This window comes from Lasioglossum baleicum, chromosome 7 (assembly GCF_051020765.1).
Source record: "Lasioglossum baleicum chromosome 7, iyLasBale1, whole genome shotgun sequence".
NCBI classification, from domain to species: Eukaryota; Metazoa; Arthropoda; class Insecta; order Hymenoptera; family Halictidae; genus Lasioglossum; species Lasioglossum baleicum.
In genome coordinates, this window is record NC_134935.1 from 6844640 (window position 1) to 6858391 (window position 13752).

General features: G+C 44.4%; 2 protein-coding genes across 2 annotated transcripts; both read right to left on the reverse strand.

The window, feature by feature from the left end:
- Positions 1–5435: 5435 nt before the first annotated feature.
- LOC143210584 (uncharacterized) lies at positions 5436–8266 on the reverse strand. The gene has a single exon (XM_076427579.1). The coding sequence runs from the start codon at positions 8264–8266 to the stop codon at positions 6353–6355; it is 1914 nt and encodes a 637-aa protein (XP_076283694.1). The 3' UTR covers positions 5436–6352.
- Positions 8267–10585: 2319 nt separating this feature from the next.
- LOC143210226 (uncharacterized) lies at positions 10586–11791 on the reverse strand. The gene is made up of 2 exons (XM_076426876.1): positions 11632–11791; positions 10586–11113 (listed from the first exon to the last, which is right to left on the reverse strand). The coding sequence occupies exons 1-2, from the start codon at positions 11644–11646 to the stop codon at positions 10838–10840; spliced, it is 291 nt and encodes a 96-aa protein (XP_076282991.1). The 5' UTR covers positions 11647–11791; the 3' UTR covers positions 10586–10837.
- Positions 11792–13752: the final 1961 nt, after the last annotated feature.

Here is a 13752-nt window from a genome sequence, read left to right on the forward strand (position 1 = left end):
GCATCCACTCTGTCTATGGTAATTAAATCTTCTTCCTGGATTATAATTGGCCCGGCGTTTCCCAGACGCGAGCATCGCAACGTTGCCGTACGCTCCGTCAAATCGTCTGGTAAAAGGCTTATTTTCTTCGGGCGAAGGCGATTCAGTTTCTTTCCCGGAAAAGGAATCTCGGGCGACCCACCGTCGCAACGATTTCGTTGCAAGCGGTTTTACTATTTGCTGTTCGAAAACTCGGGAACTCTTTTGCCTCGACGAATGAATCGCGGCTGAGATTGCCGGAATAAAAACTGTGCAGAACGATGTGGCAGAACCGGAGCATGCAATTAGTAATGATTCCGTGGAATCCGAGCGTTAATATGCACTGTTTCTGACGCAGTTGCTGAAGGCCTTCGAGCTCTGGTCTCAGCTGAACGAACACGATAGCCAGAGTTGTGCTAATTGAACATTCTAATTGAACTACGTAATTGAATTACATTGTATTTTATGTGCACAGCATTTGAATTACACTTTTGGGTACAGTGTAATTGAAATACAACATACTTAGTATAAATTCTTCGATGTGTACATTATTCGCTTAATGTTAAAAATATATCTTTCATTCTTATCCGTGTTTATAAGTGATTAACATGGGGAATGTTCTCCAATTTATATTTCTTTTCTGAATCGAACGTAATAAACAAGTTCATTTTTCATCGCACAATATGAATTTGTGAATAATACCATGTTCATCATTGATACTAATCTTTTTCTTTTTCCACCTCTTATTCATCATTACACTGTACTTTGAATGAAGCGAGTAATTCAACACAACTCTGACGACAGCCTTCGAAGAAACGTTATGGAACTTCGGAATGTACATGCGTAGATTTTCACGCGTGGTAAACGCTTTTCTTATTTTAGGTGCGATCTACTGCAAAGCGTGCGACTTTGTCAACGAAATTCTATTCTCGGCGAGGCATCTGTCGCGAACGAAACCAGTAATTTTCCGGCCTGATTGTCAATCAAGCCCGTGATGTGCCTCGATATGAAAGGCGATGCGGAGAAGGCGTTGCGTCCGATCTGGATACGCTCCACCGTCACAATCCACTGAAAGTAGTTTCGATCCTGGAAAGTGAAATGCGCGAGCAACCAGGCAAAAACCGGCGAAGATTTAGGCGTTCTTGCGCTCTTATTTCCGTACGATATAATTCCTGTCGCGGGGAACTGACGCAGAGACGCCTGCAGGAATCCATGGAGTATCAGACGTCGGACAACGCCTTCCATCTGACGTGTCAACGATCTGCAACGGCTGAAAATGCCGAATGATTTCGTTTTACTTTCACTCGTGGGTCGCAGGGATCTCATTGTGTCCCCCACAACCCCTCTCCCAACCCTGCCTTTTAGGCGGCGGCGCACGTCCACGTGGACCGAACGAAAGTTCGAAACCTCACCTGTCACGCAACCATTTTTCTTGCACTCGAGGCGGTTTATAATCGATAGAACAGATTAAAAATAAAACTATAGACGGGGAAGTGATGGTCGGAGCAAATTCAGTACAATTGGGGGTCGCACGACAGTAGCTTTGTGGAATGTTCAGGCGCTTTTATGAAAAGTAATCTTTCAATACAAATCTTGAAAGTAAAACTACCATTTTTTTACTCGAACTTATTAGCTATTTACAGGCGGAGCTGTTTTAACTCGAAAATTCAACATCTCTTCCGACCTGGAACAATTCCATTGCATATGATTTTTCCATTTTATGGATATGAAATTGATATAATACCTCGTGCAATACTTAAATATTTAATAATTAGTGCTAATGGTTATTATGAAGGTGGTGCATCCGAAAAAGGTGTTGGAAAGAAAGAAATTGAAGAGTGAAATTTCGCTCGAGGCATAAAACGAGCCAGGTTGCTCCCATGAAGGGCTAATACATGTCGTAACGGGTCTTCAGTTTTTATATCCGTTGTCGAATGACGCTGCCTGCGATGAAAGCCACGTACAGTGGCTCCAAAAAATATTGGCACACGAAATATCAGACAACAATAAACCTGAACTGATTTTAGAGACTGATACCTACATTTTCGCAATCCGTCGTTCATTGTGTTCTGAGATATTGTTGCATGATTTTAGATGGTGGGAAAATGAAGACATGTTACGATTCTTATTGAAACGGCTCTAAAAACATTGAAACATTTTTTTCTGGCAAAATTATATCTTTACCTGTCTGTTTCCACATACACAATATACATATTGACTTTTGGCTGTAAAATCGAGGTTGAATTTTTTTACCTACTTCGCGCCAATACATTTTGGGGCCACTGTATTCGCAGTTTTCTTTCAGGCTTCTCTAGATTTTCGAAATTCCAAGAGGATATAACATTTCATGGAGACGCGACTGTGAAATTTGTGGAAAACGAAGAGAAAGTGACGAAATTGTGCATCATTTATCCTCACGAAGCTTTCTTTCGACTGCAAGCGCTAAATTATCCTTTGCTCACCGAAGACCATCCTTCATTCAAATTCCCGATCCATCTCCTTACCATTTATTCGCTTATGGCATCTTCTCGAAACATTTCACGAAGCTGACGAAAAATATTTACCAGTTCCTCGCTCGTTGGCAATGCAATGAATAATTTCGTAACTTTCTGGAAAGAATTAAAATTCCATACTTAGAAATTTAAGAAATTTCGAAGCGATTTCTTTCTCGTGACTATTAGCCAGAAATATGAGATATATAAATTACCAGCAATTAGACATCTGCGAAATGGTCGGATAGTTGCTTGGTAAAAGTAGGCTCGCGCTGCTGGTCTAATGAAGACTTAATTACACGAGGATTCGATGACATAAAACAAGGGGGAACACGTCGTGCATCGTTTAAATAGTAAAAGTAATAATTACGAACGCTGGAATCCCCATTCTTTGTTAAACGCTTCCGCAGGGAAACACGTTACGCCGCCTCGAACAATGACCGTGAGATCCCGTTCAAAATTAGAAGCTGTTCCGAATGAATCGCGCCATTTGCATACAGAGCAGGTGTAATCCAGTTATTTACGTTCCTCGTCGACGCTTTACCCGGCTCGGCTTATTAAGCAAGAGAAACTGAAACTGGAGAGAAACTGAAAAGAAATAAGCATCGGTCCTCTAGCTACGAGGTTGCATTGCACAACCGCATAATCAATTGACTGCCCAAATTGATCAGCTTGTGATTATCATTTATCTGGAGCGCTGAAACAGACTCCATAGTAACGAAGAGTGACAAAATTAGAAAAAAGGTACGGGTGCCATTCGAAACAGGGAAGAATTGTGCCTGATCAACGGTTGCGACTCGGCCGGCTGACAAATGGAAGACGGGAGATCGGAGTTATTTATTTCCAGCTTATCCGGCGATCTAAACGGTACCCCGAAGAAGAAATCCCGACCGAGCGGGTACGAGGCAATACGGTAAAAGTGCACGAGCCGCGTTAAAACGAAAACAAGGATGGGATTCGGGTCAGTCGCGGAAAGTGAGTTGACAGCCTGGTTTCCTGCGCGAGGGACACACCGCACTGATGTGTCTGTCGTTCGAAGTCGTTTCTTCGTAACTGTCGCCCCTTTTTTTCCTTCTGTTCGAGCCACACGACTCTTTACGTTCGCCTCTGAGGGCAATTATACCAGTTCAGCAAGTATCCGCAGGAATCTAGTACGTTTAGCGGTATAATCGTGCAAGCTGGTTCGCCGCTTTAGTTTCTTAACTCGGTCGGCACGAGGCTCCGGCTGTGTTTCGTGGTTGCATCGCACCACGGTGTCTAGTGTCATCGATGAACAGGTCGGCAAACTGGCCCGAGTTGCGCGGGGGATGGAAACGGAGCCGTTAATCGCGACTAATTCGCGGCGGAATCGCTGACGGTGCAGCTGCCGCGTCTTTCAACCTCCGCGAGCCCCGGATCGAGGCTGCCGGGTCTAACAGCCGGTTATCGACTACACCCGGCCGACTGTGAAACTCGCAAAATTTCCACCGACACGATAGGACCGTCGCCAGAGGTTGCGAAGTCGACGGAAACGTGCCGAAGACAGCCGTGTAACCTACCCTCCGCGTTATCCGATGGAATCTGGATGCATTAGGGTTCCTCTTACCCTCCGCGAACCGGCAGGAGCGCAATTTACGCCAGCGCACAGTGGTCTAGAAGTCAGTTCTAGTGCGAATTAATTATTGTGCCAGGAAAATATTGACATTTTGTGTAAAAATTACTTTTAAATATTTGAGTAAAGTAAATAAAACATAATTTACAATACTGACTACTTGTTTATTAATATAATAATTATTAATCTAATACTACATTCATTAAAATGTTTTAATGGCCTTCCAACTCTTGCGGGTTCAAGTTCGTGAATGTCAATCTCATTAAAGGGGAATACTATGGTCGATTCTAACCAAGTCTTATTTTTTGACAGAAATCTATCTTTATAATTATTGCCTATTTTCCAACGTTTCTCAATATTTTTGATAAAGTTCTCTAAAATTCCTTCAATATTGTGTCCGCTCACATTCCTTCCGGTAAAAATAGCCTCTAGTAACTAACGCAATCCTTTCGTTTCAAATTCTTCAATTCGAACCATTCTTCGAACAACTCTAAGCGGGTGTGATCGTAGATACGTTTACTGAAATATTAAAATAAAATGATAATGGGATTGCGGGGGATCGCGTTTTCCCTTTCCCGTTTATGGAGATGAAGTAAGCTTTCAAATTAAATACTTCGCAACGCGTGCAAATGCGTGCAAATTTTATAAAACTTACGACATTCTACTAATTTTTCTTAAAAAGTATCAGTTCATAAAATATATCATACAGTGTGTGAAGGAAACGTGAACCTACCATTTCCAGTTACAGCCATATACTGATAATATCATATTACAAATACAGAACAAGTATAAATTTTAACAGATTTACGTTAGTTGGTATTTTTAATTTATTCGCGCTAGAACTGACTTTTAGACCACAATGCAGCGGCTTTAAAATTACCTGGGAAGAAATAAGATGCTTGTGTTTTTGTAAAAGGAATCCTTTGTTTTTATCAGATGAATGTTTGTTTTGTTTGTATCCGATCCTATTATAAAATTATTGGATACGGATGTTAAGGAATGTACACTGGCACTTTTAATGTAATACTATTCTTTACTCTACGAATTCTTAGCTGCGACTGATCCTAATGTTTGGAATCTCGAAAAGAGAACTAGGGTCTCCTTGTATCTTCAGACTGTTTGGTTTAGGACCCATAGTCCTGCTCTTGGAAGAAAGTATCAAATTTGGTACTTCGTAATCTTCTTCGTAATCGTTTGGAATGCGATTCTGAGATCATTTATTCATTTTTGACAACGAACAATAAGTTCATTGTGCTTACAACTTATTGCTAATCCTACAAAAATCGATGAAACACAATTATTGTACGACTTTCGAGGTCACGAAATCGATCGAACGACAAATCGGTCGACTAAATACCTACCGTCAATTCGGTGAGAGTTCTCCGGCGTTGATTTGGTCACCGGAAGCGGAGACAGTCAATTTTCATGTATGATGAACTTTCTATGACGCGCGAGCAGACACGCCCACCACGAATTACCAGGAAGTATTCCGATGAAAAGTGAAATGCAACAGGTTCAGACAGTAAAAAAATATTTATTTAACATAATAAATAGTATCGACAGTGTATATACACAACTCAATAAAATCACAACGACCTACATCGATAAAAAGTATACAAACATCGAGAAACAGTTTACTATTTATCCCACATCGTACTATTAAACTATAATTATCCGAACAAAAACAATTGGAAACACCATTTACCAATTACACTAAATATCCGCAATTTCGTTAGAATTGAATTCATCAGAATCATTCAGAATATAGATATAAAAAGCAAACAAACAAACAATAAAACAAGGTAACCATCGAGGATCGGAATAAAACGCGTTTACACGGAGAGATGTATGAGATACACGTTCGGGAAATCGCATATCGCGTTACCTACGTATGCGACACGTGAATTAAGATTCGTGTTCAACCGGTGGCTCCGCGTAGAGCGATCGTTATCGGCAAGATAACGCGTGGATCGGCCGAACGGTCTCATTGTGACGAGTATGCGATGGCCTGCGCTAATTGCACGACCAGCGATGCTTATTAAGTAGTACCCGTGGCACCGATACCGTCGGGTCTGGTCTATCGAGAACTGTGTCATCGTGACCGCGACATTGATCCGATGGCGCCGATTACTTTCTTCTCGTTCCGTTTCTCTGCGTCCGCACTTTTCCGCGCGGTTAAACAGTCAGTCTCGATAAAGGGAGGCCGAGTTAGGGGAGTGACTCGGTCGAGAATGAAACAGGATTCCGCGGGTCACTTCCATATTTGAGCCGGTTTCGCCTGCGTGGCGTAGGTCGGCGCGTAGCTCCACGGGTACGTGGGTAACGCGGGTTTATAATGTTGGTAGGCAACGTTCGGGTAATAATAAAGCGGGTAGACGGGTTTGACGGGCTTGTACAGGAACGGATTGATCACCGGTGTCGCCGCTTGCACGCCGTACGTCGGATAATGCGCCGTCGACGGCGTTTGAACCGGATGCACGTGGCCCACCGGCTGCAAAGATGCTACCGGATGCAACGGTGTCACCACCGGATGCAACGGTGTCGCGACAGGATGAGCGGGAAGAGCCAACGTATTAACCGGCGGAGATGAAGGAGTGCTTGGCCGACTGGTCGATGGAGTCGACGGTGTCGACGAGGGCGTGGACGAGGGTGTAGATGAGCCTGTAACCGGTCTCTGGTTCGGAGGAGTGGGTAGGGGTATGCCGAAATGCGTCGGCGAGGAACCGGATGATTGGACGGATGTGACGGTGCCAGGTGCGAAGAAGCTGGGGCCGTAGGTCGGGACGTTCGACACGAAGCTTGTACCGGAGATCAGGGTTGGTACGAAGCCAGCGTAAACTGGAACCGTTGCGGTGGTTGATAAAGTGGTGGCAGGCACGATCGGCGTGGTCCCGTCCTCTTTGGAAGCCTGAGGAGGCTGCGTGTTTGTCGTCGTCATTGTACCAGTGGTCGTTGGGGGCTGAATAGTGGTCGATACTCCGTAGCTAAGCGGTAGCCCCGGACTGATCGTTGTTCCTGGCAAAAAAGGTGATTGATTGAAAGCTGTATTTCCGGACCCGACCGTTACGGTACTTGGTTGCGCGTTTAAACCGTCGATCTTCATTCGCTGTCCGAGGGAAGCCAGAAGATCTTGACTCTGAACGAAGCTCGGCTGATTTTCAGCGTACCTTCCGGCTGCGTCCGCGTTTTGGCTCTGAGACTGGCTGGCGAGGGCTCGTTGCAACTGGACGATCAGTCGATCCTTTTCGAGGGACTGAATCTGCTCCAGGGTTTCCTGAGCGCTCAGGGTGCCGGATGCGTAAGCCGGTAGGGGACTGGGGAAGCCTAGGGGGTTCTGGGAGCTGCTCTCGAGGTTTTCGAACTGACCGAGCGGAGGCGGCACTTGATTGGTTTGCCCTGGGAACGGGGCGTCGTTCGGTGCGAAGCCTTGATCGTTCGCCGGCGCGCCGTAAAGTTGCTGTATGGCTTGCGCGTTTTGAGTTAGAAAAATAGCCGCGTCCGAGAGCTGCGGCTGTGGCTGCACGAGACTCTGACTCTGTCCGAAATTCACCGGTTGCCCCTGACTGTTATCCACCGGATTTCGTACCGGCGAGAACGGTTGTTGCTGCGCGTAACCGGGCAGTTTCTGATTCTGAGGGGGCAGGTAGTTCGCCGCGTGGGACGCGAAGGGTTCGTTATTCTGACTGGCTATCGGGCTCGGCTCGACGAAGTCGACCTGTCTAATTGGACTGGGAACCCCCTGCGCCTGCAAACCGCTCGGCCGATTATCAAAGTTGTGCGATTGTTGTTGACCGAAATGACCACCGTGGAATTGTAATTTATCTCGGTGCTGTTGACTCGGAGGGGCCGGCCTCGACGGAGATAGATTCTGATAGCCAGGCGGTCCGTACTTCGTGACAGGTCGGTTTATTTGGGCAGGATGTCGGTTCACGATACGTCCTCTGTGGCCGGGTTGTCCAACTTGGAAGCGAACTCTCGCGGACGGCGCAAGCCCGCCAGGCCTCTTATAGGAATAACCCGAGTCCCTCTTTCTTTGAACTTCCGAGTCTTTCGCATCGATATCGCTTTCTCCCTCGCCGAGATCCACCAGCTCCAGCTTTGTAATCTCCGGCTTCTCTCCGGCGTCCTCGACTCCGGTCCCAGCTTTGACAGTTAATAAGCCCATAACCAGCAGGCAACTCACCTAAACAGGAAATAAGCGAACGGGTGCATCTATTTAGTGCGAGAGGAAATCGTAAAATGTTCTCTCGCGACTACCAGGTCGCGTCACGAGCGCGCTCCGCCGAGTTTAATTTGTATAGTTTCGATCTCGTCGTGTATGTATGTACTTACCAGAAGAAACTTCATGGTCTTAATCCGATTCGCACACTCGTGTCACTGCACCGACGATACGCTTCCTGTCCCAGGCACTAGACTAACCGCAGGAATCCTTAGACATTTAACCAGAGCACCGGAGCAGAAAACAACTAATTCGTTCAAGGATGGACAGCCCGACTAAGACCACGGCCATACCTGCACATGTATAAATACAGTCGGGTCGCGACCATCCACGAATTACAATAGACTTTCTTACTGGCTTTCATCGATCACACTTAGGCAATGCTGTTACGGATCGGTGATGTTACACATATCGATGTAGAGTATCGTCCTCTCGCAGCTGTTCCCGAATTTCATCGATTTGCATAGTGTGATTGCCGAAACTCATCGTCGTCCGCGAAACCTCGGACGTGTCTCACGCTGTGTCGGAATTGCGACGACACGGATTTTACGCGTTTATGAGAGACGCGAATTCGCGACATAGAAAACTGTGTTCTTCTACTATATTCGATTTACCGAAGTTACTAAAGGAAGAAACACATTCTGCTGCTTGCAATCAACTTCCACGATTTTTATTTTGCGTACAAACCCGAGGGACATCACCCAAATGTAACACGACATAAAAAGTTATTGTAACATCATATGACGTCGATCATACAGAATTAAACTGACGATCGTCGTCTCCGGAGGGCTAATGACTCATTAGTACTGAGATGCGTGTATGTCGGAATTGTGAAGCTAATAGTCGAACCATTCCCATCCACATAATTTTTCGCTGAGCTATGAGACGGCAGACTTCCATCGAGCTGCCGAAAGGCATTCCGCGGTTATGCGACGGTTCTATCATTCGTCTCACGTCCATATCCGTCGAAGTCTCAGTGAAAGTACTTAAAGTCATCAAGTCCCGGAGAATACGGAGTAGGTGTTCATTTATAGTGATATATTCGTATTGTGTAATTCACGATTACGCGTGAATCGCGTACGCCCCTATTCCATAAAACAGTTCAAACTGGTCGGTGTTACGCGATCGCATTAGAATGCGCTCAATCGAACAGGATTAAATAACACGGCCGACACCTGTCTTAAAGTGGAACATTTTTTTCCCGGCTCGTGGAAAGTCACGGTTTGTCCTTGAAATTCGCTGCGTGCTATTTCTCTATGTCCATTTAAACTTGACCGGCCGTTGATACCCGCGAAGGATTGCCCGCGGGATCTAAATACGCGGCCATCTTTATGCATGAACTGCAGACAGATGCGGACAATACGTCGACCACGCTACCCTGGTAGCATTTATGGTTGGCATTTTGTTGGGCCTTCGTTGCAATGTTGGCAAGCAAAAATGACGTCTTTAAAACGTCTCCGAGACTAGATTGCGGATCTTTATGCATTTATAGTAAAATTGAGTAGATGAAACTCAAAATTGTTGGAGAATTTAAAAAATTGAACTATGAATTCTCCTCTATTCAAATCATTAAGGGAGGAAACAACATTCAATTTAGTTTCTCTTTCTTGCAATCGGTGCAGACAATTTTTATCTTGCATAAAGATCCGCAGTCTGATTATCACACGTAAATGTCTTGTTAATTAACCAACTGTAATAATTGTATGCCCAACGTTGTCGTGGGCCCTATACGTTGCGGATTTTTAGACAAAACCAACTCCCAACCATAAATGCCACTTGGGTACGGTGCATTACGTCTTCCCCTATGATTTCATACCATCGCCTAAATGGAATAGAAATGGTAGACCGGTGATGTCATTCTGTTCGCCGTTTTGCGACAGGAAGTGTACGACGCAGCAATGCACCGACACTTTCCATGGCGTTCTCGTATTAAAGATGAAACTGCAGATGCATGACTAATATATCCCCGCTCATGAAACACATAGAATTTGCATATGTACTAAATGCAGATGGAATTCGATGATATCCGGTGCGGAGCGCATCTGGTCCATCGTTTCTACGACTAACTATTGTTCGATTACGTTCGCTACGGTGTACGCTAACCGGATACCAGCCGCTATTTTATCATCTAACATTCATATACATACAGTGCATAACAGCCCCCGTGAGAATGCAATATTATACGACCCAGATAAGTCCAATAAACGAGGAGAAACACGGTTCGAAATAAGATTGGTGCTTAAAGAAATGAGGCATGAGACAGAGTTAAAATTAATCGCTTTTTATATTGAACATTGTGACATATGAGAACAATAAATTGACATATGCGTGCATCGAAGTGCGTGGTAGCCAATATCGGAGAGAATTTTGTACAGAATTCGCGGTTGCTGTCATATCCTGCTTCGTTCGCTTAAGCTACGTAAAGTGGTCCACTCGATCGGAAGTCCTCGCAATTGCCGTGTTCGTTTCCTAGGTTGTAAGTACAAAGGCTTTTCGGTGTCGTCTCGGTTTCACTGATTAACCGTAGATGTAGGAGCTGTAGTACGAGGGGTAGTAAGAGGGGTAGGCAGCAGCACGGTAGGCGTAAGGCAGGCTGTATGCAGAGCTGTACGCAATGGGTGCAGTGTAGGGCGAGTACGCAAGCGGTGCAGCGGCATAGCTCAACAGCACGCCTCTCTTGTCTCTAGGCGCATCCGGAGCAGCGACTGGAGCCGCAGAATCGGCTACTTCGGCTTGGACGACGGGTTTCTCTTCGGCGAAAGCAATGGCGAAGAGAGCGAAAAGTACGATAGCCTGGAAACGAAAAATAATAGTTTTACAGATTTTTTTCATGTTCACGTTCGGAGTTACTCGTAAACGTGGACCGAGAAGACATCCAGCAAGAAAGTCAATACAATACTTGTTGTAGGTTTTGCACTCTAAATTCACCCTTTTGCAAGTCAAATCATAAATAAAGAACATCGAAAAATATAATTGTTCAGCTTGTTACTTCATCGATCTTTTACCACGACGAAGAGGGTTAAAATACTTTATGTGCGAGAGGTTGAATTTGATTTGCGAAGTGAATTTGGAGTGCAAAACCTGTACTTATTGAAACCCAGTGAACTATGCAGAATTTTACTGCTGAAACAAGCGTTTCTGATCAAGAGTCACACAAGTTTACATAGCGAAACAGTTTGACCGTCGAGACAAATATTTCTGATAGATCTTGCAATGATTCTAGCTAGATAAGTACTTGTTCAATACCGTACAACTCGTTTACGATGAACAGAATAGCTCGACGGCTAAGAAGCGTATGTCGGTATACTTACAACGAAGCACTTCATGGTTGTTGGGTTTAGTTTGGTGGAGCTTAGGAGATCAGCTTCTGTGTTCAGGTGGAGAACTGAATGATGCTCTTGCTTTTTGGTGGATACCTTTATATACCTGGCGAACAGATCGTCCTATGCGCGTCATCCGCCGATTGATCAACGTACGAGGACGCGCGTGTTGCATGTGTGTGTCTCCCGGCTGGGAATGTGAGCGCGAGCCTGGTGGATGTTGCACGGGGTTGTTACACGTTCTATTGTTTACGGAGTCGCATACGTAATCCATGTACGTGTGTGTGTGTGTGTGTGTCGTCGACGTCGTCCACGGCGACGACGTCGAGGTCTGCTAAGGAATCTCGTTCACGTATTCCAAAGCAGACCCGTGTACAACCTCCGATGCATGGCACGCGGGTGAAGCAAGGGACCTTGGCAATCGGCCAAATACGGACGAAAGTGTTTTACCACATACGATGTAATACCTAGCCGTACCCGCCGTGATACAATTACGAGTTCCATGAACCTTTACGATCATAATCGAACGACTCCTACGACACATTACGCGCCTCCACAGAGATCCGCGATGTTCGAGAATAGTCGACTCGCTCAGATAACACTCCCCGGAGATATCGGTCACGTAAGGCACACAATATCCTTGTTTTTGCAATGCCAAGCGAATTGTTTAATTTTTGAGGTGCTTGGCTCGCTTATATTCTGGCATACGAGTGCTAAACATCTTCTGGACTCAATGGGTTGTTAGTAGAGGCGTGCGAAACCCGAAATATCGGCTCGGAAAAAGTATCAATCGTAAAAGTCGGAAAAAGTATCATCATAAAAATAGAATCAAGTAGGAAAATTTCGAGTTCTCGTATTTATTCCGAAAAAGTAGGGATTCTCGAAATAATGTATTCTTTATAGATTTATAAGTATATTATATATGCAATATGTATAATATAAATTTTATATAATCAAATTTTGCTTATTATTTTCTCATTAAATTTACTGTTTCATCTATTAGTTTAGTTCACGAAACAAAAAGGCTATAAATAGAATACTGGTAAAATTATAAGGAAAAAGCCTAAACTCTCAAAAATTTAGTCCACAGAATAAATTATAGTTTCCGAGAATTTTTAGTGTTGACAAATAAAGAGCCGATTCTTCGAAAGTACACTCCATTTTTACAGAAGAATTCCATTTCTTTACGACCCGCGATAAAATGTGGATCTAGAAACCAGAAAACCTATAAAATAACATGTTCAGCCCCTAATTTCAATAATTTATTCTTTAAAAAACGACTCTAGTTTTGCTAGTCCTCATTAACATACGCTTTTAGGGAAACTGGTCCATAATATATTTTATTCAACACAAAAGGAGTAAGAAATGACGCCAAAACGTTATTGCTGGTACCCCCGCCAACATTCGCTATGCTTTCAACGCTGCCGGAACTTAATAATTCATTTCATGAAACGATAACTTCAATGTTTCCACACTCTCTCGGTGCGAAAGAGAGGTATCAAACGCGTTTGTTACGTTTGAAGGGCGCTACCTTGCTGCTTTGAATTTCAATTTCGATCGGGAATCCCGGGCAATGTCTAATGTCGTCTTCGACGCATGCGCGTGACCAGTGTCAAGCGTCTTGTCGGACCGGCCGCTTGCATACCGATCCTCGGAGTCCTTTTTTTCGATTCCTGTGAATTTACAGTAGAGGGTTCTTTGTTCGATCCTTGATTTTGTTTATTTTCGACCCCGCAGAGCGAAGAAACCCTGGGAATTCAAATTAGCAAAAAATTCTCATCTCCCTGCTGGATCTCCTGCATCGTCATTGGATTGTTTACTCCGCGTATGCTAATGGTAACTATAAAAAATCGTGAAATGCCGAAATATTTCTAATGTCATCCAAGTCCGGACTGCATTCGATTCCACATTTATAAACGATGATTCAGCGTAGCCCGTAACAAACAAACTATTAGCATGAAGACGGACACCGTATACAGGGTGATTCTGAGAACTGGGACAAGTTACTGCTTTTTCTTAAATATGTATTAGGTTGGAGGGAAAGGTCTGTCATATTTTAAATAAACAGGTAATGTTGCTTGTAAATCGAAAACACATGTTGCCAGCGGGTCA

Excerpts from the sequence above, each read along its gene's own strand:
- LOC143210584 (XM_076427579.1), bottom strand. The coding sequence starts at position 8,266 with ATGGGCTTATTAACTGTCAAAGCTGGGACCGGAGTCGAGGACGCCGGA.